We start from the raw sequence: 24,811 nt of genomic DNA, 5'->3' as shown, positions 1-24,811 counted from the left end.
ATCGTTTTTAGGGTTCCGTACCCAAAGGGTAAAACGGGACCCTATTACTAAGACTTCGCTGTCCGTCCGTCCGTCCGTCCGTCCGTCCGTCCGTCCGTCTGTCACCAGGCTGTATCTCACGAACCGTGATAGCTAGACAGTTGAAATTTTCACAGATGATGTATTTCTGTTGCCGCTATAACAACAAATACTAAAAACAGAATAAAATAAAGATTTAAATGGGGCTCCCATACAACAAACGTGATTTTTGACCAAAGTTAAGCAACGTCGGGAGTGGTCAGTATTTGGATGGGTGACCGTTTTGTTTTTTGCTTTTTTTTTTTTTTTTTTTTCATTGTGGTACGGAACCCTTTGTGCGCGAGTCCGACTCGCACTTGCCCGGTTTTTTTCACAGAAACGTGATTTCAGTCAGTCTCGGTACCTACAAAAAATACTGAGGTTGACTTAAGTAGCATGACAATACGAACGTTTCCGAGAAAATACGATGGCAAACAAATATGCTCTATAGCTGTATCGCCAGCTGTTAATTTCTTGAACAGCTACCTTTAATTTATTTTGCCCCAAATAAAACAAAGGCATTAGGGTTTTAGGATAAATCGCATTGAATCGTACTTTACATTTTACGGAATAAAAACCGGTTCCAATAATCCTATTTTCATACCGGCGTACAAAATTAGACATGAGTGGTAAAAAAAATGTGCATTATTTATGTACGCAAGACTTGCTCTAGTGACTTGAACAATAGACTTGAGCTCCCGATATGAGTCTAATGAAACTAACCGTGAATCATTCGAAACTTGAACAACGTTGAAATAAAGTACCAAAATTTAAATTAATATTACCGTTATTCGTAATATCAGAGAGAGCGAGCTTTACTCGGAAAACATAAAAACTTAAAAATGCACGTTTTCCCAGAGATGAGACCTAGCTAGATCGATTTATCGACCCGAAAACCCCCATAGAGCAAAGTTCATAGAAATCGTTAGAGCCATTTCCTAGATCCCCGAAATAAAGGTATATATAGTACTTATATAAATAAACAAGAATTGCTCGTTTAAAGGTATTATATTAGATAGACATAAAATACCAGTGTGTTGTCCACAGATGACGAATCCGGAGAAAGGTCGGTCTGCGTGCTTCTAGCTGGCGAGGAGTCGGAGATCACCTTCATGGACGCCCCCGCCGATCAGCTAGTGGTAAGTATCTCGTAAGGCGCTCACAAATATCTGAACACGCCTCTATTGTGTAGGTGTTAGAGTGCTTGTTCAGATTTTGTGAACACCTTGGCCGCTCCGATATATCTGATGGGGACTGTACAAAAACTTTCAGGCAGCTTCTATGTAGCTGCTATATTCTAGAAATATCTTACTAAAATTTATTAACATTCACCATCTAAATCTTTTCAAAACTCCCTCAAATCCATCACTCCATTGTCGCTCCATAACACGCCTTTAGAGATCAAAAAAATAAAATATTCAACCAACTAAACCTCTCAACTTCCAAACGAAATTAATCTTTATCCCGCACATGTTAAAGTCACTTTTGTAACGGAAAAATTAACAAAATACGACGTTTGCGAAGTAACCAGGCAAACGCGTCAGCATTTTTCAAGCGTCCCTTTGGTCGACATAATTTCCCAGTACATTTTTTCTCTTTAAAAAGTCTTATGTGCTTAAAAAATACACGGCACTTACGCCCTTTCATGTTCAGTATTTCACGCTATTTGTAAAGGAACCGCTATGAAATTATTTTTGGTGAAATTGTGGCGATGTTTCTGTGTAATTTTATTAAGGAAATATTTTCTTGCAGCGCCTATTTGAATGTTTTGAAGGGATTTTTTGCATATTATTATTTTGACGTTTTATTCCGTAACGTTTTGAGCTAATGATGGATGATTCTTTTCACATTTAAATATATTATATGCCGCATTTAGTCGTATTATATACCTACCATATCACCTTCAATATTTTTTTAGATACTTAATACAGCACAAGTATAAAAATAAGATGTCCTTAATATTTCCACATTTTAAGCACAACGAAAACTACCTCTTCTTCGTCTTAATTCTTCTTCCTTTCCTTATCCCACGTTTTGTGTGGTCGGCACAACACGTTTTTCTCTGTCTTTCGTCACCTCAGCGCTCACTCCTTTCTTTCTCATATCCTCTTTCACACAATCCATCCATAATTTTTTGGGTCTATCCGCTCTCCGCCCATCAACATTCATCATTATTCTTTTGCCTATATGGCATTCATCCAACGAAACCTGCCTATTTACATAAAATCAAGATCTTATTTAGTTTGTCTAAACACTAGACTCCTCACGAGATTATAAAATAGGTATATGTAGGTACTTACAAACTTAATATTACTTGCAGACGGACGGTTGCGCCCACGGCTACTGCGTCGTCTATTCTACAGCCGATCGCAGTAGCTTTGCCGAAGCCGAGCGAAGGCTACAAGGACTTTGGGCGGCTGGCCATACAACGCGGCGAGCCGTCATACTAGTGGGCAACAAGGCTGATTTGGCGCGGTCGAGAGCTGTTAACACGGATGGTATGTATTTATATCCCGTATCTGATAGTACATGCCGATCAGAGGCTGCAGTAGCTTTGCGGAAGCCGAGCGAAGGCTGCACGTAGGGATTGCAATCCGGTCCGGCGGATCCGGTAATCCGGTCGGATCCGGCACTTTTTAGGAGCTACCGGATCCGGTTGAAATCACCGGATCCGGACCGGATCCGGGAAAATAGAAAAAAGACCGCACGCAGCACCCACTGCGCGTTTTAAGTGAGATAAAGGCGACGGATAGAAGAAAGAAGTTAAAGAGAATAAAGAACGAATGAAAAAATCCAAATTTAGTAAAATAAGAAGATATTTAATATGACGATGATTGAGAACAGAAGAGGATTTCCTCTTCTTTCATGTTAGTGGCACGAATCGGCACGATACGACGATTACTTAAATAATTAGAAGTAAACATTAAAGGATGGAGATGCCATGGAAGGCATTTGTAACGACCGGTCTGGCCTAGTGAGTAGTGACCATTCAGTGACCCTGCCTATGAACTATGAAGCCGATGGTCCTGGGTTTGAATACCGGTAAGGGCATTTATTTGTTTGATGAACACAGATATTTGTTCCTGAGTTATGAGTGTTTTCTACGTATATAAGCATGTATTTATCAATCTACTATACGTATATACTTATATCGTCACCTAGTAGTACTACCTAGAGCTAGCTATAGTACCCATATTACAAGCTTTGCTTGGTTTGGGGCTACGAGTAGGTCGATCTGTATAAAATTGTCCCCAAATATTTATTCATGAATTATTTATTTATTTGTGATTTAGGCTATAAAACTATTTTCACGGATAAAAAATGAAAGCAAGATAATATTGGAACGCATTTCATACAATTTTGGTTAAAAGTAAAATATCTTGTTACTAGAATGGATGTCAGCGTTACAAATAATTCCATCAAAGAACAGTTACGAAAACTTGTCCTTTCAAGGAGTTCCATCCCATTAACAGGCTTTGGAATGTAATCAAATTTATATTTTTATTGTAAACGTATAAATTTGAGCAGAATGTGAATGATTAAATATACATAATAAAATTAATAAATGACTTAGATTTCATATTTTATTTTTAAATTGAGATTGACTATGTGACACTTTTTAATACTTAGTTTTATTTTATTGTTAAAAAGTTATTTCTTATTAACTTCAAATTGTTGTTTTATGAATACATTTGTTGTAAAAATACCCTTTGTTTCTCATATAACGCATAAAACTTGAAAAATATGCCATTTAATTAACTTTAATATCCTTATACCTAACCGGATCCGGCCGGATTGAAAATCAATCCGGTTTGCAATCCCTAGCTGCACGGTCTATAGGCTGGACATACAGCGCGGCGAGCCGTCATACTAGTGGGCAATAAGGCTGATTTGGCGCGGTCGAGAGCTGTTAACACGGATGGTATGTATTTATATCCCGTATATGATAGTACAAGCCGATCAAAGGCTGCAGTAGCTTTGCGGAAGCCGAACAAAGGCTGCAAGGCCTATAGGCTGGACATACAGCGCGGCAAGCCGTCATACTAGTGGGCAACAAGGCTGATTTGGCGCGGTCGAGAGCTGTTAACACGGATGGTATGTATTTATACCCCAGTACAAGCCGGTCAAAGGCTGCACTAGCTTTACAGAAGCCGTACACAGGCTGCAAGGTCTATAGGCTGGACATACAGCGCGGCGAGCCGTCTACTAGTGGGCAACCAGGCTGATTTGGCGCGGTCGAGAGCTGTTAACACGGATGGTATGTATTTATTATCCCATTTCTGATAGTACAAGCCGATCAAAGGCTGCACTAGCTTTACAGAAGCCGTACAAAGGCCGCAAGGTCTATAGGCTGGACAATACAACGCGGCGAGCCGTCATACCAGAGGGCAACAAGGCTAATTTTGCGCGGTCGAGAGCTGTCAATACTGATGGTAAGTTCAATGTATGTTTTTAGGACATTTATCGTAATAAAATTGCGGTATTAGATGTTTTGGCTACTTATAATATAACCGCAATCTTCACAAACGGAGAAATTACTAGAAAAAACTATAATATAGTTAGCTATAGTCACACAAGTCATCAAGTCACACAAGCTATTAAACACTGCAGGAAGATATTTTGCTATGTGGTATATTTGACCAATCACTTATTTTAGATTGTAGCATCGCAAAAGACAAATTTACTGATATTTACTGATAGAGGTGTATAAAAAGATTTATGAGGTACTTAGTGGAGCAGAAAATAGTAGCTTTGCCGAAGCCGAAAGACTTATTTTAGAAAAGGCTTCTACAATGCTGTTTTTAACATTGTAAATACAAACAAAAACACTTTAGGTGTTACATCTAGTAATCCCAGAATAGAGGTTTGAAATACTGAATAAGTAAATTCAGAAGGGTGTCAACACAAATTCAACCGACATTTTATTCGACGTAATGCAAATGGAGGACGAAAATAAATCCCATTAGGGCTTTCTGTTGCGATACAAACATAGAAATAAGCTTTATTTACCATTTTATTTACGATTGTGTAAATTTAAATGACATGGAAGATTATACTAATCGTACCTAATTTATTTTGGAACGATTTCCTTTCGGACTTGTTTTTTTAGGGTTTCGTAGCTAAAATCGGAAAAACGGATCCGATATACCAAAGCTTTAAATTAAATGAGAAATTGAGATAAGTTTTTGGAAAAATGGCATTTTTGGTAAGTACATACAAGCTTTTATCGCTGACTGTACTTTTCTAACCACAGGCAACTAATACTCATCGAGACAATTCTAACCCCAAACACAATTAGGTTGCGTTGTTTCATCATAGAGTTCCTATGGCCACCTCCTGTCTCCATCATCAGATCAGCTTGATGGTACCATAATATTGCATTGTCACCCAACTTACCTACATATATACGTATGCAAATTTTCAGCTTAATCGGAAATCGGGAAGTATGTCAAAAGCTTTCAAGATTTGAGTGATTTGACCCACACTAACTAACAAACCAACAAACTGACATACTATTAACTAACATAATAATAACATGTTAAATAAAAGCTTGTAAAAAATCTACTCGCACTTGCCTCACTAAACAGTAAGTAGCTCGCATTCCTTACTGGCAAGGCAAGTAGGCAGTACCGTCTTTACCATAAGGGCACACGGGGCGCGTGCCCAGGACCCCATCAGCAGTGGGCCCCGAAGGACAGACAGTAACATTATATTTGACTACCTATAAACAATAGAAGATCATAGTAAAAATAAAATGTTAGGTTAATTCGCTTTCTTTACTTTCGAAAAGGGCCCCAAATTCTTATGTGCCCAAGGACCCCAGCATAGTTTAAGACGGCCCTGCAATTAGGTCATATAAAACGATAGTCATTAGTAACAAAGGAAAAGTTATCTAATAAAATTCGTTCCTATCTCGCGGCCATTTTGATCTCGAATGTAATGAAACTTAATTAAAACCTTCATAATTATTATTATCTATCTATTCACTGTGACTCGAATAGGTTTATTATCATTTTTTCCTCAAAGCCAGAAAAACCGAATTAACATTTTAGTGTAGTTCGAAAATGAATGTTATGACGCACTTATAAAGTAGCTAATTATTGCAATTGTTAGTATGTGTATGCAAATTTAGCTTGCTCGCTGTTTGTATGAAGATTTTATTTATTTATTTATTTAAACTTTATTGCACATACAAAAAGTACAACAGGCGGACTTACTGCCGTTATAGGCATTCTCTACCAGTCAACCATAGGGCGAAACAGAAAAGAGTCCATGTGGGTGCAGTGAGTAATAAACAGAAAAAAATGTAACTTTTGAGCGAAGTAAAATATCAACATTCTAAATAAATAAGATCTTAAGATTGCTTAGCAATAATCTTCTTAGCAACATATTACTGACGAAAGGAGGGAAAAATCTGGAAAAGTAGGTACATAAATATGTTTTCGCTCGCTTGATGCGTCTCATTCTCGGCAAAGACAATCCAAAATAATGCAACAGTCTATTTTAAACCTAATAATACTTAATTAATAATAATGTACCTAGACTTGGCTCACGAGATTACCGCCATGTGGGATGTTGACTCGACGATTGTTCCGATAGTCGTGTCAGCGAACGGTCTCATAGCGAAGAGTCGCGACCAACACCTAGAGAGACTCTCGCTGGGTGGTTGGAACAAGGGTCAGATACAGAAGGCGGTGATCTTGGACACGGCGCGGATAGTCTGCCGGTTCCTCTCTCTGCGGCCCTGACCACCGGCAGCTTTGGCGTTTCCTCGCTGCTGGCGGCACCCGAGGTTATAATTTTATATTTATATTATAAAAACCCTAGCCTATGAATAAAAGATTAATGATAATATTTAATCTTTTAAAAGCCCGCATCGTATTAAAATTAAGTAAAACCGTGCTTAAAATTATATCAAAAACGACAGTTTCCTCACCTTAAAACGAAGGAGACAATTTATTAAAACTCCTTTTGACATCTTTGGAAATAAAGGCTAATCAAATTTAGAATTTACTGTCACAAAGTTACTTCGGATCTTTTAAATGGGTTATTTTCGTTATTGAAAGCCATTTTCATATTTAATAAAATTACTTACACTTTATAATATAATTGGGGAGGTTTTGCCAATTTGAATTAAGGTCGTTATTTGAAGAAAGATCAATCGCTGTTGTTGGGAGACATTTTACTTGTGTTTATTTGAGATTGTTTAAAATTTTGGTAAATTCAATTATGATTTCTGGTTAATAGAGGATAGACCACCAACCACTACGGCGACCGGTATCGATAAATTAAAATAAATGTTGGGGAAATCTTACACAGAGCGACCTAGCCCCAAACTAAGCATAGCTTGTACTATAGGTACTAGGCGATGATATAAACATACTTATATAGAGAAATACATACTTATATACATATAAAACAAACATGACTCAGGAACAAATATCTGTGTTCATCTCACAAATAAATGCCCTTACCGGTATTCGAACCCAGGACCATCGGCTTCGCAGGCAGGGTCACTACCCACTAGGCCAGACTGGTCGTCCAATCCGATCGTTAATTTTATAATTTTGATTGTCTTGTTTCTTATAACTCTGAATATAGAAATAATAAATAAATAAAAAGCCTTTTATTTCTTGCAAAGTAGTTACAAAGTCAACTTAGTTTAAAGAGGAATAAACATTATAATTATGATAGTAAAATAGTAATAAATAATAATTCGTAATGTCATTATTTTTCACAAAAAATTAAATTAAAATACCAATAAGCATATTCCTAATTTCCTACGTAGCAAGAACCCCTTCTCGGGTAAAGGCCTCCTCCAGAGAGTGCCAGTTAGATCTGTCTTGTGCTGTTAGAGTCCACTTTTGTCCAGCGATTTTTGCAATGTCATCCGCCCATCGCATGTAAGGTCTTCCAACTCTACGTTTGCCTATTGGTCCGGGCCACGTAGTTATCTGGTTTGTCCATCTTTTGTCCACCATCCGTGCGACGTGGCCTGCCCACTTCCATTTCAACTTTTTTGCATAATCTAGTGCGTCTATCACATTTGTTTTTTTCCTAATCAGTGTATGTCTAATTTTTTGTATCTTCTTTATGTTTGTAATACTGCGTTCCATGCTTCTCTGACATGTCCTTATTTTGTTTTTTATATTATTCGAGAATTTCCAAGTTTGTGCGCCATATGTAAGTGATGGAAGCAGACACGAATCCATAATCTTCCTTTTAAAATGAATCGGTAAGTGTTTATTCTTGAGTACTTCTTTATGACTCCAAAATTTATTCCACGTAATCTTTATCCTTCTCTCTACTTCACGTTCATTGTTGCTTCTGTCGAAAGAAATTTGTTTGCCAAGATATATGAAATCATTAACTTATTCTATTTCGATGCCTTCTATAATAAGTGGAATTTTTTTGCTATTTGTCATGATTTTTGTCTTTTTAAAATTTATTTCAAGTCCCGTCTCTCTGCTAGCTAATATAGAAATAAGTATGTTTAATATAAGTATGACTAAATTAAAAGCACCTCTTTGTCTCATACGAAAAAAACACTTAATCACAACGTTTGGTCTAAATTAAACAAGGCATTTTTTTAATTAAAGATAAAGATAAAGATATTTTATTGAGTTAATAAAGGTGCTTATGTATTATGGTACAAAAGCAACAGGCAAGTAAGTGTCATCTGACCCCCGTACTAGTGTGAACTGTATCACGGTGGGTCAGGATTCACCGTCCTTACATTTCAACAACACTTAAGGTACCAATCCATTTATTGTATGCTTTAATTAAGTATAATATTATTTGTATTACAAGATAATAAAACGTAATATTTAACATGACGACATTATTTGGTTGTTTACAAAATCTGTATACGATTCAGGGCTCGGAACCGGTATTGAAATACCTGTTAATATCGTTCCAAAACCGTTATATTATTTCGTTCGTTAAAAAACCGGTTAATTGATGGAACGCGAACTAAAAAAATACGTTCTCTCTCCTAACCGGTAAGAAGAGGGAACGGAACTTTATGGTTCGCAGGGAACGATATAATACCGGTTACTCTTGGCTTTCGGTGACTCTCGGTTAAACTCGTTGTCATACGTGAAAGAGATAGCAATACTTACTCGTTCTATCGCGCTTCGATATTTTCAATTTAACCGGTTAATTTCGTTCCACAATAACGGAAAGCGAACGAATCAGGCATAAATCAGTATCTTAATACAACAGTTCTTTAACCAGTAACCGCAAACGGAAACGAAATCCTTTTCGTTCCCGGGTGAATGAACGAAACCGGTTTGAAAAATAAAACGGTTTCCGAGCCCTGATACGATTTAAATAAATATTTTATTATCGTTTTACTGAGGGACACTTGCTAAAGTAGGTTGTTTATCATATTTAAAACTTTCGCGTTTTGAACACATATTAACTCACACTTATCTATAGACGGGTCTATCGCGAATTTATTTTATTACCTTTATTTACCGACGTCTCGACACAGGCCGCGTAGCCAAGATGCCAATAGCTTACGCTCCGTAGCGATCGAAACGCAACTGTCACTGTCGCACTAATATGGAAGAGTGATAGAGAGACATAAAGCTTTTCGTTGTCGAAGCGATAGCGATTGTAACCTTGGCTAGGCCGGCAGGTTTCACTGGTCGTGAAGTATAGACATACAGAAAAAAATACATACATAGAGTGCTCACTCCATACATCAGTTTTAGTACCAAAACGACTATTATTTTCGTAGTCGACATCTAGAAGCGAGTAGCGGAATTATCAGTACCTACTGCTACTTGACAATAGATGTTCCGACGACCGAAACGTCTAATGCTCAACAATTTTCAACTAATATTATAACCATGGTTATAGGTTGTTTATCGTTTCTACGCATTAAAAGAAAAAGTCGACGAAAATATTTAAGCTCAACACTTTTCCGTTGAATTTATATCAGGCGCTTACATTTTCATTTTCCACCTACACGTATGTCGACACAGATTTCAATTCATTTAGTTATACTTATGTATATCTATACCATAGAGTAATATAGTAAGAATAGAGTGCTCACTCCAACTCCATATATCAGTTTTGTTTTGATACCAAAACGAATTATTTTCGCAGTCGACATTAGCATCTAGTAGCGGTATTATCAGTATCGCTACTTGATACTAGAATTCTTTAGTATCTCACGAAAATTGTATTGAACAACAATTTACAACTAATATTAAAAGCAGAAGGAGTTGAAAATAGAGTTCCAGTTAATACTCTCTCTGTCTGTGTAATGTGTGATCTGGTTATAATATTAGTTGAAAATTGTTGAGCATTAGACGTTTCGGTCGTCGGAACATCTATTGTCAAGTAGCAGTGCTGATAATTCCGCTACTCGCTTCTAGATGTCGACTACGAAAATAATAGTCGTTTTGGTACTAAAACTGATGTATGGAGTGAGCACTCTATGTATGTATTTTTTTCTGTATGCCTATACTTAATTCATAATAATGTACCTATTTAAGATATTTTTGTTTTATAATTTAATGACAGAAAACATACTTATTATATTAAGTATAAAACTTATTTTGGTCCTAGGCAGTTGAATTGTAGCAGAATCATAAAGAACCGGAGCAAGTATTACATCGTTAATAACATGTGAACGCCGTAAATCCGGCCATTCATTAACTCGGATTAATAGTTCCGAATTCATTCAGTAAATGTCCGTTGAAATGGACATTTAGTGGATTCTCTTGTATATTGCCCAATATTGATTAATAGTGAGTGTATCAAATAATTATATCAATGAGTGTCGGAACATGTATACGAAATAACATTTGGCGTTACTCGCTTTTCGTTGACAGAAAACATCGTAAAGCTTTTTACCTTGACTTGTGCCTGCGCCAATTCTTGGAGAATTTGGAGACCAAATATTATATAGTTATTATGTTTTAACTGGTTGTATAGCGGTGGAAGCGCTGGTGGCCTAGCGATAAAAGCGTGCGACTTGCAATCCGGGGTTCAAACCCCGGCTCGTACCAATGTGTTTTTCGGAACTTATGTACGAAATATCATTTGATATTTACCAGTCGCTTTTCGGTGAAGTAAAACATCGTGAGGAAACCGGACTAGTCCCAATAAGGCCTAGTTTACCCTCTGGGTTGGAAGGTGAGATGGCAGTCGCTACTCTGCTCTCTGCTACTTTATTTTCACTACTCAGTGTCAGTGTACGTTCTAATTGGCCTGTTCATCTTATATGAATTATGTATAAGAGTTGAGCCCTGTTGCCTAAATTAAAATTATACAAATACAAATACTTTATTAATAACGCCAAGTTACATGTCAGGTACATTATATATCGAATTTACAAATTAAAAGTAAAATGTTAAAATACTGACTATAAAATTATATAGTAGGGAGTTCGTAGAACTCGTTTACGTTTATTTTATAATAACGGTACAGATATCATGACAGTTGCCCAATGCGAATATTTACCTAGGTGCATTAATACAATTATTTCGAAGAATTACATACATAATTCAAACAAAGTGATTTTATTGAAGTCATTCTTAGAACAATGGAACACATCAACTCGATTGAGCTCTCGTCCACGGCGCTTCGCGCAACAGGCCGGTGCGCGCACGCGGCTCCGCCGGCAGCGGCGGTCGGCTATATAATATGACAAGTGCTTACACTTGTCATATTATATAGCCGACCGCTCCAAGCGTCCACTCAGGCCTTACCTGAGTGGACGCTTGGAGCGGAGCGTTCGGCGGGGCGTGCAGCGTGGCGTCGGGCTCACAAGTGATTTGAGCAGCGTGCACTAAGGCCGCTTCTATACGTTTGCATTTGTTTAACATGCACGCCGCGCGCCGCGCCCCGCTGCACGCCCAACTCGAGCGTCCACTCAGGCCTTAAGCCACTAAAGGGGCCCACTGATTAACAGTCCGCCGGACGGTATCGGCCTGTCAGTTAGAACAAAATTTTGATAGTTCCGAACAACTGACAGGCCGATACCGTCCGGCGGACTGTTAATCAGTGGGCCCCTTAAGAAGCCACTTGCGTAATCTAGCTTTGAATACCACCGAAGAAGTTGCCTTTAGTCTGCCTTAAAAAAATCCTTCTCTACTTTCCAGAGGGCAAATCGCTAGCGACCTCATACGAGTGCAAGTTCATCGAGACCTCCGTCGGCATCAACCACAACGTGGACGAGCTGCTAGTGGGCTTGCTGACGCAGATACGACTGAAACAGCAACACGCCGAGCGAGTCAGGTATCTTATCTGTGCGAGCGCAAGTACATCGAGACCTCCGTCAGCATCAATCACAACGTGGACGAGCTGCTAGTGGGCTTGCTGACGCAGATACGACTGAAGCAGCAACACGCAGAGCGAGTCAGGTATCTTATCTATGCGAGTGCTAGTTCATTGACCTCCGTCGGCATCAACCACAACGTGGAGCTGCTAGTGGGCTTGCTGACGCAGATACGACTGTAACAGCAACACGCAGAGCGAGTCAGGTTCCTATCTTATCTGTGCGAGTGCAAGTTCATTGACCTCCGTCGCCATCAACCACAACGTGAACGAGCTGCTAGTGGGCTTGCTGACGCAGATACGACTGAAACAGGAACACGCCGAGCGAGTCAGGTATCTTATCTATGCGAGTGCTAGTTCATTGACCTCCGTCGGCATCAACCACAACGTGGAGCTGCTAGAGGGCTTGCTGACGCAGATACGACTGAAACAGCAATACGCCGAGCGAGTCAGGTATCTTATCTGTGTGAGTGCTAGTTCATTGACCTCCGTCGGCATCAACCACAACGTGGACGAGCTGCTAGTGGGCTTGCTGACGCAGATACGACTGAAACAGCAACACGCCGAGCGAGTCAGGTATCTTATGTATGCGAGTGCTAGTTCATTGACCTCCGTCGGCATCAACCACAACGTGGAGCTGCTAAAGGGCTTGCTGACGCAGATACGACTGAAACAGCAACACGCCGAGCGAGTCAGGTATCTTATCTATGAGAGTGCTAGTTCATTGACCTCCGTCGGCATCAACCACAACGTGAACGAGCTGCTAGTGGGCTTGCTGACGCAGATACGACTGAAACAGGAACACGCCGAGCGAGTCAGGTATCTTATCTATGCGAGTGCTAGTTCATTGACCTCCGTCGGCATCAACCACAACGTGGAGCTGCTAGAGGGCTTGCTGACGCAGATACGACTGAAACAGCAATACGCCGAGCGAGTCAGGTATCTTATCTGTGTGAGTGCTAGTTCATTGGCCTCCGTCGGCATCAACCACAACGTGGACGAGCTGCTAGTGGGCTTGCTGACGCAGATACGACTGAAACAGCAACACGCCGAGCGAGTCAGGTATCTTATGTATGCGAGTGCTAGTTCATTGACCTCCGTCGGCATCAACCACAACGTGGAGCTGCTAGAGGGCTTGCTGACGCAGATACGACTGAAACAGCAACACGCCGAGCGAGTCAGGTATCTTATCTATGCGAGTGCTAGTTCATTGACCTCCGTCGGCATCAACCACAACGTGGAGCTGCTAGTGGGCTTGCTAACGCAGATACGACTGAAACAGCAACACGCAGAGCGAGTCAGGTACCTATCTTATCTGTGCGAGTGCAAGTTCATTGACCTCCGTCGCCATTAACCACAACGTGAACGAGCTGCTAGTGGGCTTGCTGACGCAGATACGACTGAAACAGCAACACGCAGAGCGAGTCAGGTACCTATCTTATCTGTGCGAGTGCTAGTTCATTGACCTCCGTCGGCATCAACCACAACGTGGAGCTGCTAGTGGGCTTGCTGACGCAGATACGACTGAAACAGGAACACGCCGAGCGAGTCAGGTATCTTATCTATGCGAGTGCTAGTTCATTGACCTCCGGCGGCATAAACCACAACGTGGAGCTGCTAGAGGGCTTGCTGACGCAGATACGACTGAAACAGCAATACGCCGAGCGAGTCAGGTATCTTATCTGTGCGAGTGCTAGTTCATTGACCTCCGTCGGCATCAACCACAACGTGGACGAGCTGCTAGTGGGCTTGCTGACGCAGATACGACTGAAACAGCAACACGCCGAGCGAGTCAGGTATCTTATGTATGCGAGTGCTAGTTCATTGACCTCCGTCGGCATCAACCACAACGTGGAGCTGCTAGAGGGCTTGCTGACGCAGAGACGACTGAAACAGCAACACGCCGAGCGAGTCAGGTATCTTATCTATGCGAGTGCTAGTTCATTGATCTCCGTCGGCATCAACCACAACGTGGAGCTGCTAGTGGGCTTGCTGACGCAGATACGACTGAAACAGCAACACGCCGAGCGAGTCAGGTATATTATCTGCGCGAGTGCAAGTTCATCGAGACCTCCGTCGGCATCAACCACAACGTGGACAAGCTGCTAGTGGGCTTGCTGACGCAGATACGACTGAAACAGGAACACGCCGAGCGAGTCAGGTATATTATCTGTGCGAGTGCTCATCGAGACCTCCGTCGGCATCAACCACAACGTGAACGAGCTACTAGTGGGCTTGCTGACGCAGATACGACTGAAACAGCAACACGCAGAGCGAGTCAGGTATCTTATCTGTGTGAGCGCAAGTACATCGAGACCTCCGTCAGCATCAATCACAACGTGGACGAGCTGCTAGTGGGCTTGCTGACGCAGATACGACTGAAGCAGCAACACGCAGAGCGAGTCAGGTATCTTATGTATGCGAGTGCTAGTTCATTGATCTCCGTCGGCATCAACCATAACGTGGACGAGCTGCTAGTGGGCTTGCTGACGCAGATACGACTGAAACAGCAACACGCCGAGCGAGTCAGGTATATTCTACTTCGTTGAGAATAAGTATGACACTTTCGTGAACTGCCCTCTGCATAAACCTATAAGCCTTCCTGATAAAATGATACTAAATAGTGTCTTCCCTCTGGCGTGAGTAAAAACTAAAATTCTACTTAAAAAATCAGTTCCGTAAAATGTGTTTTCAATGGGATTACCCTTCCTTACAAAAATAGACCGTAATTCTACTCCTATTAATACCAATTTCCATTAACATCCCAGAAAACGAAGCAGCGCGCGCAAGAATCGCGGACGCGCGCGCTCTCCTCAAAATGATGTTACGGCGCCCGCGCCGCCGCAGTCCGTGTCCGCCGCCAGTACGCCGAGAAAACGCACGCGGCTATCTGCTAGCGTTAAGGTAAGTCCATTCCATACACACACAAACGCACATTGATATCAGGTCAGGTATCTCACGAACCGTGATAGCTAGGCAGTTGAAATTTTCACAGATGATGTATTTCTGCTGCCGCTATAACAACAAATATTAAAAACCGGGCAAGTGCGAGTCGGACTCGCGCACGAAGGGTTCCGTACCATAATGCAAAAAAAAAAAAACAAAAAAAAAGCAAAAAAAAACGGTCACCCATCCAAGTACTGACCACTCCCGACGTTGCTTAACTTTGGTCAAAAATCACGTTTGTTGTATGGGAGCCCCATTTAAATCTTTATTTTATTCTGTTTTTAGTATTTGTTGTTATAGCGGCAACAGAAATACATCATCTGTGAAAATTTCAACTGTCTAGCTATCACGGTTCGTGAGATACAGCCTGGTGACAGACGGACGGACGGACGGACGGACGGACGGACGGACGGACAGCGAAGTCTTAGTAATAGGGTCCCGTTTTACCCTTTGGGTACGGAACCCTAAAAACAGAATACCTATAATAAATATTTAAGTGGGGCTGCAATGCAACAAACCTGATTTTTTTGCCGTTTTTTGCGTAATGGTATGGAACCCTTCGTGCGTGAGTCCTACTCGCACTTGGTCGGTTTTTTTTAAGATTCCAATAGTACTATATTCCCCAACAAAATGTTTAGTAAATAGGGTACCTACCTACTTAATACGCTTTTTAAGTGTCCTATCACCGTAGTCATTTGAGTCTCGGTACTATATTGTATTTTCTTAGGTACTAAATATGTAATACCTAGAGTGTCTAAAGGGGCCCACTGATTAACAGTCCGCCGGACGGTATCGGCCTGTCAGTTAGAACAAAATTTTGACAGTTCCGAACAACTCGTCAAATCACTTTTTTTTTCGAACTGTCAAAACGATTTTGCTACTATGGAATTTATATGAAACACTAGCATGTGACGTCACAATCAAATTACCTACTCTTTATAGTTTTATACGGGTTTTAAAATAGAAATTGTGTCTAAAAATAACTGCTGTCAACTTTTCTCTATTAATCTTCTGGTGCTTTATTTCATGCATGGTGTAAAATAATTTATTTTAAATACAGTCAAATACCCTATTACTACTATTAAAGTATTAGAACAAATTAAATTATTTTCAGAAAATATTTTAATTTGTTTTTTATTTCAACTAGAAACACTACTATATAAATTATAAACTAAAATAAATGTCATATATTAAGAAAAAACCTACCACCACCGCCAGGCACCTGCCGCGATAGCAGAGGACGCCGATTCGATTCCCGCCTGGGGCACTGGAGGCCTTGGTCACTTTTTCTTAGTATATAACATTTATTTCAGTTTATATTACTATAGTTCAAACAATAAAATTCTTACCCGATACTCACACATTCAACCGCCATTTCCAGGTGCGAGGCCTCCTAGGCCGCGTGTGGGCCCGGGACTCGAAGTCCAAGTCGTGCGAGAATCTCCACGTCCTCTAGCACTCGGCCGCCGACCCCATCGCCTGTTTCCCGTTCTTCGACTGCGCCACTAGCTACGCTTAGGATTCTACAAACCTCAGCAATATTGTGGGGAATGAACTACTAGCTACGCTTAGATTTCTATTACAGGTGTCAAATGCAGCACGTTTTGTTTGACTGAGCCGCTAGCTGCGCTTAGGATTCTACAAAGCTCGGATACAGCACATTTGGGTTGACTGAGCCGCTAGCTACGCTTAGGATTCTATTAGTTACAACCCTAGGGCCTCGGATGCAGCATGTTTGGCTTGCCTGAGCCACTAGCTACGCTTAGGATTCTACAAATCTCAGCAATATTGTGGGGAATGAACTACACACTTAGATTTCTACAAACCTCAGATGCAGCACATTTGAGTTGACTGAGCCGCTAGCTACGCTTAGAATTCTATTACAACCCTCGGGCCTCGGATCCAGCATGTTTGGGTTGCCTGAGCCACTAGCTGCGCTTAGAATTCTACGAACCTCAGATGCAAAATTATTTATTCGGGGATGAACTACTACGGGGATGAGCTACGCTTATATTTCTATTACAAGCTTCAGATGCAACACATTTGGTTTGACTGCGGCGCGATTCGGGAAATGATTTAGAGATTCACTAGATATGAAATAGTAAAGATATGTGACGTTCCACGGCAAAAGATACCTTATGGCGGCTGGCGGTTACGCTATTATTAACGCCGCTCCAATATTCAGCCGGGGCAATGGTACCTTTTGCCGTGGAACGTCACATATCTTTACTATTTTATATCTAGTGAATCTCTGAATCATTTCCCGAATCGCGCCGTGAGCCACTAGCTACGAATTCTATTACCTACACTCAGGATGCAGTGTGGTTTGTTCAGGGAATGAATTACTAATAGCTACGCTTACATTTCTAATACAGTCGGATGCGGTACATTGGGTTTGACTGCGCTAGCTACGCTTAGCCTCCTAAGTCCCGATGTCCTTTAAAAGGACAAGATCAAATCAAAATATGAACTATAATGAAATAAAACAATGCAAATTCAATACTGCAAACATGACTTAGCGCCACTTGCACCATCCCACTAACCCGGGAATAACCTGTTAAACCGTTAACCAAGTGTCAAATTGTACCTACTGGTAACCATGGTAACTCCGGGCATAAACGGTTAACCCCGGGTGAGTGGGATGGTGCAAGCGGCCCTTAGGAGGTTAAACTTGGATTACAACTCACATGCACGCATTTTAATTTGACTGAGCAACTAACTACCCCTGATATATCGACGCGCATTCGGCAAAAGCCGATAGGAAAAAGCTTTATGTCCACGTAATAAGAGCGAAAAAGACGTCGTTCGGCTCGGCTCGCATCGGCCGGCGCCTGCCGACGCGTCGACGGCTTTTTCTTTCTTATTGCGTGGACATAAAGCTTTTTCCTATCGGCTTTTGCCGAATGCGCGTCGATATATTAGGGGAGACCCTTACTCGTATTGTACATCCCTCAGAAGCATTGATTTGTTTGGGAAACCACTAGCTACGCTTGGAATTTGATCTCAGCTCTTACATGCAATACAGAGATTTGACTGAAGCACTAGCCACGTTTGAACTATAATTTAGCCCTCTGACAGTAAAGTGGTTTGACTGATAAAGTTGGATTAAGCCACTAGCCACAGTTAGAACGGTCCGGGTCCGAGCTGAGGCGATCGATACATCGTTTTCCACGATGACCACGTGATGCTTTCTATAGAAAATTGAAGTGTCGGACGTCGCGGCCCGGACCTGGTCCGTTCTAGCGTGAATCATCCTTAACCTTTATGATTTAATTTTTTATTTATTTAAACTTTATTGCACAGTAAAAATTGTACAAAAGGCGAACTTAATGCCAGAAGGCATTCTCTACCAGTTAACCCTCCGTTTCGATGGCATGTCAAACACAAAAGCTGTCACGCGGACGCCACGTCACCGAAGTGTCAAAACTGAAATTGAACTTTATGCATATACACGCAGGGGGCTGTCCATAAATTACGTCATCGATTTTTGACGATTTTCGACCCCCCCCCCCCCTCTAAAATCATCTAAAAATCATGCTTCGAATGACCCCGTTTCCTCCTACGTCATGCTACCATCATCCGATGTCCAGACCTCCCTCCCCTAATTTGAAATGACGTAATTTATGAATAGCCCCTAAGTAGGTCTATGTTGCTCTGTGGTCTGTGACCGATTAATCGGTCTTTGGCGTTGAACCTGCGGTGCGGATATATCGGTCATTGGCGTCCAAAAGGTTAAATAGGCTTGAATTTATTTTACATTTTTGATTAGTAATCCTTAAAACGAGTTGCTATTTGCATAATTATAATATGACTAAATTGTAAAAGAAAACAACTCCGAATTGCTTCCAAATTGCAATGAATCTACAGAGTAACCCAAAAATGCGTTGACAAATAATTATTAGGAATAGTTTTCTTACACATTTTTTTACAAAATGTAATCGAAAATTAAAATTACAATGATCGAACTTAAACAAAACGTAGGTATCTTCAAAATATTCTCCTGTCTGTTTGATACACAAACACAGTAAAAAAAATCAACGTTTTTTGGACCAGCCGTCTCAAATTGACCAAAAAAAGATTTGTCCAAATTATTCGTAAGTCAACTGTTGTTGGCAAAGTGACATATTTTGAAAATCAAGATTGTTTTATTTACAACCTGGGCACAGGTGTAGTGCATAATTATTTTCCATCGTATTTCCACGGAAACGTACGAACGTGTATTGCTATTTCAGTTAGTCTCGGTACAAAAAGTACTGAGGTTGACTGAAGTAGCATGACGAATACGAACGTTTCCGAGGAAATACGGTGGATAACAATTATGCACTACACTGTACGGTGTGAATTATAATGTCAAAAATAGACATTTAATTTAACCAATACAAAAATGGACTTTTATCTTTTTACCATCGAATATCATTAAGGATTTAATCATTGATATTCTTGTATATTAAAAATTTGTCACTCGAAACGAAAAACACCATAGTCCATATAAAACGCCTTTAAAAAGGACACGAATCCATGTGCCTAAAAAAGGACACAATTAGACAATCAGTCAATTAATGATTTCTTTATTCGCCATGCATTGTAATTTAAAGAGAACGTAGAAATTAATTGCTTTTTGCAAAAGCTGCCGCTAAACTAACAAATTAGCTTTTAACGAAATGCCCAGAACGGGAGTATAGGGTCGGCGACATAATCATATTTTGTAACTAAGAGGGGTTTGGTAGTTATAGAAGTTATTTAGATGTGTTTTAAAGTATGAACGATGAAGGTTTTCACATTTTGTACACATAACTTTTTTGGGTTTGTCTTTACTAAATATTCAAGATTTCTTCGCAGAGAGTGCGCCAATCATACTGATGTAAAGGTTGCGGAAAGTTCCCAAATATTTCAAAATCTTTCTTGGATTTTTTTTGAAAAACTTACAGTAATCTTTCATTCTGAAAATGGAAAATTTCAATACCACTAAAAACATGAAAAATAACAAGATAAAACCAAAATTGAGATAAAAAAGATTTTGTGTACAGAAATTGAAAACGCTTGACGATATTAGCAGCTTCGAATCGAAAATATAAGAACTGAAAAATTCACAATCTAATATTATATCAAATCATGGTATTACTAAAGTAGGAAGCGGAAAGTACTGCTTGGAAGTATTATTTAGTAGAAAGTTAGAAAGTGAGAAAAATATATGTGATCCCATTGTGTCTCCTACATTTATATTATATTCCAAACCAAATTATATTATTGTAGATGATGTAAAAATGTACGATTAGTATAGGTATTTTTTTCTGTATATTTGTTGTTGTAACTTATTGTTTGCTGTTCGTCTGTTTTGTATACATATTATTAGCTTTAAGATACCGGTGTATATTGGAGTCAGACGTTATAGTGAAAGATATTCTAGTATTTTATACAGGATATGGTGACTGCTATAATATTGGCCACTACATAGTAATTGGCCACTCTTAACAAATAGGCTTCAATTGGCCTGTTTTTTCTGAGGAGTGGCCAATTACTATGTAGTGGCCAAATAACAGTCACCCTATGTCGAAAAGTATGAATAAAAATCGGTCAGGTATTCAATAGAGCAGGAAATGTGTCTGGATTTCTTTTGTTCGTAAATAGAAGGCAACAAGAGAAATGCAACTCTGTTCCAGTTGAAAATGGTTTAAATTACATTGAAGTAATTTGTACTACGGGTAGGACCGTGGGCCTTAAGGATGAAACGTTTGAAACAAACTAAAAATCTATTCAGAATGATGAACTATACAAGCCTGACGAATATTATTCATATTATCTGAGATTCTGTATTTCTATTTATATATTATCCTGTGTTAAGAATAACTGTTTAATTTTACTTAACTACTATACTAAAGTTAGACCAAGATAAGACTGCAACGACTGCAAAATCGTTGCAGACATTTTTGATCTCACTCTATCCATATTTATGTTTACTTTGACATGATATTAATCGATGATATCTCTTGTTGTCTACATTTATGTGATTATCTTGTAATTTTTGTTTGTATTGTAAAAGGTTGCATTTTTTTATGTAATCAAAAGGACCTTCCAGATAAACTCAAAAGTTAGCTTTGGCTTAGTTTAGTTTTGGGATAAATACAAAAAGATGGGTCCACTGCTTCGACATTTGAGCAAAACGAATTAGGTAGGGTGTAGGCGCTTTATTTCAGTTATGTACTTTACTAGAAAATAAAGACAGGTACCTTTTTTGTACGGGAATAGACATAACTTCTAACCGCCCACATGTCAAAACTTGCCAAGAAAAATGCAATGTTGATACTTATGTCAAAATAAATATTCAAAATAGAATGGAATCGGAGACCTTTTTACAGGCATCTGGGCGGCTAGAGGATAAACTAAAAAATGAATGCGAAAAAAATTAACGTTTATTTTTTCTTATAGATGATTCTAGCAGTAGATACTGGGTTACTTCGCCAGTAACTGGCCACCCTAAACTAAAAATGAATTCAATTCACCTATAAACAGAATTCGTTTTAGTATAAGGTTTCAATAACTAGCCATCTTATACTAAAATGAATTCTGTTTAGGGGTCATCCATTAATTACGTCACACGAATTTCTAGGTTTTTTTACCCCTCCCCCCCTTGTCACATTTGGTCACATTTGGCAAACCCCTCCCCCCTAGTGTGATGTCACATTTTTTCTACGAAATCGCCAAATCGAATTAAGTAAGTACCTAAGTATTATTAATATTTTATCAAAATATTTTTGACGATATAAATATTAGTAATTTTATAACCCAAAACTGCTTAGGAAAGAAAATTAAAAGAATAAAAACGATTATCGTTTTAAAAACTTGTTATTTAAATGTACAGCGAATAAAATAATCAAAAAAAAAAATCGGTTACTGATGAAGTTAAAGTGACGTCACAAAGTTTGTGTCTCCCCCCTCCCCCATGTCACAATATGTCACATTTTCTGGACCCCCTCCCTCCCCCTAAACGTGTGACGTAATTAATGGATGACCCCTTATAGGTGAATAGAATACATTTTTAGTTTAGGGTGGCCAGTTACTAACAGGTGGCCAGTTACTGGCGAATTACCCTATTATTTAAAATAGATTTTTATATTATGGTTAAATTTCATTTATATGGAATGCTGTTTTTTACATACTAAAATATAATGAGAAAAGTCTGTATAATCGTCTATTCCTAAACAAAAATAGGTACTGTAAGAGGGTAAACAAATCACGATTGGCAGCTGCATTGATCAAAACCAATATTTACATATTGAAATAGCCTCCTAAGGTTCAAGATCCTACCTATTATACTTATTTAGTTCAATGAAATTTAAATCATATTCGATTGGAACAGAGTTGCTTTTGCTTTGTTTCGTTTAGTTTTTGAACAACGCGAAATCAACTCTATTTCCTACATTGTAGGTTCAAATTTCTGTGGCAAATTTTGCATTTTACATTTGTATGGCTGGACCTTAGGAGGATATCATAGCTGTTGGTATAGAATAGTCAAAAGGTAGATTATTTTACGCGGCACGGCTTTTGAAAGATGGATTTTGGATTTGGTGAAAAAGAGTCCATCCAAATTTTTTTTCTGTAGAAATTGTACATTTACCCGCATTTTGTTTTTAGATTTAAGCCCCTAGACCTGTAAGTATTATTTAAAAAAAGAAAATTGTTTCAATTTGAGTGCCTGATATTTAAAGAGATATCTTGTAATTTTTTGATCCCTCCGTGGTACCCATGCCTTATTTTATTAGTGTATTATTATTTTGGTAGCTGCGTTACGAGTAGGAATTAGCATATACATTAGAGAATTAATAATTATCAGAATTACTAGTAATACGTAAGGTTTAGGTGTATTTTTTCATATATTTGATGTCAAATAGAAATTTAACAGTATTAGTCGCGGCAGTTTGATTCAGGGTTCGGTATAAGTAAGTAAATGATTAGATGTAGTTGGGTATTTCGTGAAATGGCTGAATAAGTAGTTTGCATAATGCATGCCGTCCTTTTCTCCCTAATAAGGTTTGAAAGAGAGGCATGCCAAGTCTGCAAATATAATATCAGCTATGATGAGTCAAACTGTGCGCTACTTATAGAGTAGTTTTTGAGAAGATAAGTATGTGGCTTCAGGATATTTCAAATGTCGCAAAACAGTAATTACCTACTAATTCGTTGCTTGAAGAAACAAATCAAATAGGAACAGATGATTGTTAAAAAAACTAATATTCACTATGATAAGTTACCTAATTACCGTCTCAAACAATTATTTAAAACCTTCTTTTAACAAAATTAGACTTCTTTGGGTTAGTCCCACGCACCCAGAATCGTGTATAAAAAAATGTCTAACTTTTTTGTCACGTTTTAGTAAAAGTAAACTTTATTTATTTGAATATTTATGTGGGACGTAGTGGACACAATATTTTCTATACAAAATCGGAGAATTTTTAGCATCAAGATTATAAATGGAAGAGTAACCCGAATAAGTCAAGTGAGAAACCGCTTTACGGTTTTTCCCCCCTTATAAGGCATAAGAGTGTCAGAAATTATGGAAACTTGAATCCTATTGAAACAAAGTTCAAAAAGTGGCAAATATATTCCCTCTGCCTTATTAAAGCCTGCCTTTACCAGCTGACAGTTCAAAAATGACAATCGAATGTCAGTCGTACTGATCGAAAATAGAACACATGTTTGAAGTGCCGTATGTGGGAAATATTTATCCCTTAGCCTGGTTTTAATATCAAATTTGTATCAAATTGATGTTTTGCCACATTGGAAATATCACGTGTGAACCCCAGGGTCCAAATAAAACACCAATCTCACTTCACCCTTGGACCTTCCTGGACCATCCTGTCTCAGCAGTAGATCAACAGTAGTCAAGCTTAGCGTAGAGGTTCCGATCACCAGTCACATAAATCACTAGTTAATATTACATTTTTGGCAAAAAAAATTTTTTTGGTACAAGTTTTTATCGCTGACTGTACTTTTCTTTCCACGGGCAACTAATACTCATCGAGACAATTATAAAAACCCCAAACACAATTAGGTTGCGTTGTTTATCACAGAGTCCCTATGGCCACCTCCTGTCTCCATCATCAGTCACATAAATCGCTAATAATGAAAAGCTTACGTAAGATGTAAGTACCTTAAAATTTTCCTTTGAGTCTCTCGTTTTAGAAGATTTTCCTAATCAACAGATCTTTCTTTTAATATTTTGCCTTCTTAGGCTGCGTGAACCTCTTTTACTTTTGGGCCAAATCGAAAACAAAAAGGCTTAAGCTTATTGTAAATTTTACTGTGATTATGTGGTTGGTTCCATGGTGGTTTGACATAATCGACCATCGCAGAGTAAGGTGTCAAACAATATGTATCTGTCGTGGCCAGATCTTACAATTGATATTTTCATGACGTGTCAATCATTTCAACAAAATGATCAGTTGGCCACATCATGAAAAAGACCTAACCTAAGCATATCATGAAGTGATCGATTCTTAAATGGCATTTCATAAAA

The 24,811-nt window shown here is 39.1% G+C and overlaps 1 protein-coding gene and 1 long non-coding RNA gene across 2 annotated transcripts in view; one reads left to right on the top strand and one right to left on the bottom strand.

The window, feature by feature from the left end:
* LOC134800837 (uncharacterized) overlaps nucleotides 1-16,930 on the top strand; it is a 242,076-nt gene extending 225,146 nt beyond the window's left edge. Inside the window, exons 12-16 of the mRNA XM_063773393.1 lie at nucleotides 1,105-1,196; nucleotides 2,378-2,555; nucleotides 12,177-12,312; nucleotides 15,120-15,255; nucleotides 16,679-16,930. Coding sequence (XP_063629463.1) covers nucleotides 1,105-1,196; nucleotides 2,378-2,555; nucleotides 12,177-12,312; nucleotides 15,120-15,255; nucleotides 16,679-16,753 — 617 coding nt within the window. The 3' untranslated portion in view covers nucleotides 16,754-16,930. The remainder of the gene's footprint in view (nucleotides 1-1,104; nucleotides 1,197-2,377; nucleotides 2,556-12,176; nucleotides 12,313-15,119; nucleotides 15,256-16,678) is intronic.
* The window catches only part of LOC134800869 (uncharacterized), a 417,476-nt gene that overhangs the window by 241,196 nt on the left and 151,469 nt on the right, over nucleotides 1-24,811 (bottom strand). The window lies entirely within an intron of this gene.

Source organism: Cydia splendana, chromosome 20 (assembly GCF_910591565.1).
Source record: "Cydia splendana chromosome 20, ilCydSple1.2, whole genome shotgun sequence".
NCBI classification, from domain to species: domain Eukaryota; kingdom Metazoa; phylum Arthropoda; class Insecta; order Lepidoptera; family Tortricidae; genus Cydia; species Cydia splendana.
The sequence above is the reverse complement of the archived record's forward strand: the minus strand, read 5'-3'. Positions and strand labels throughout refer to the sequence as shown.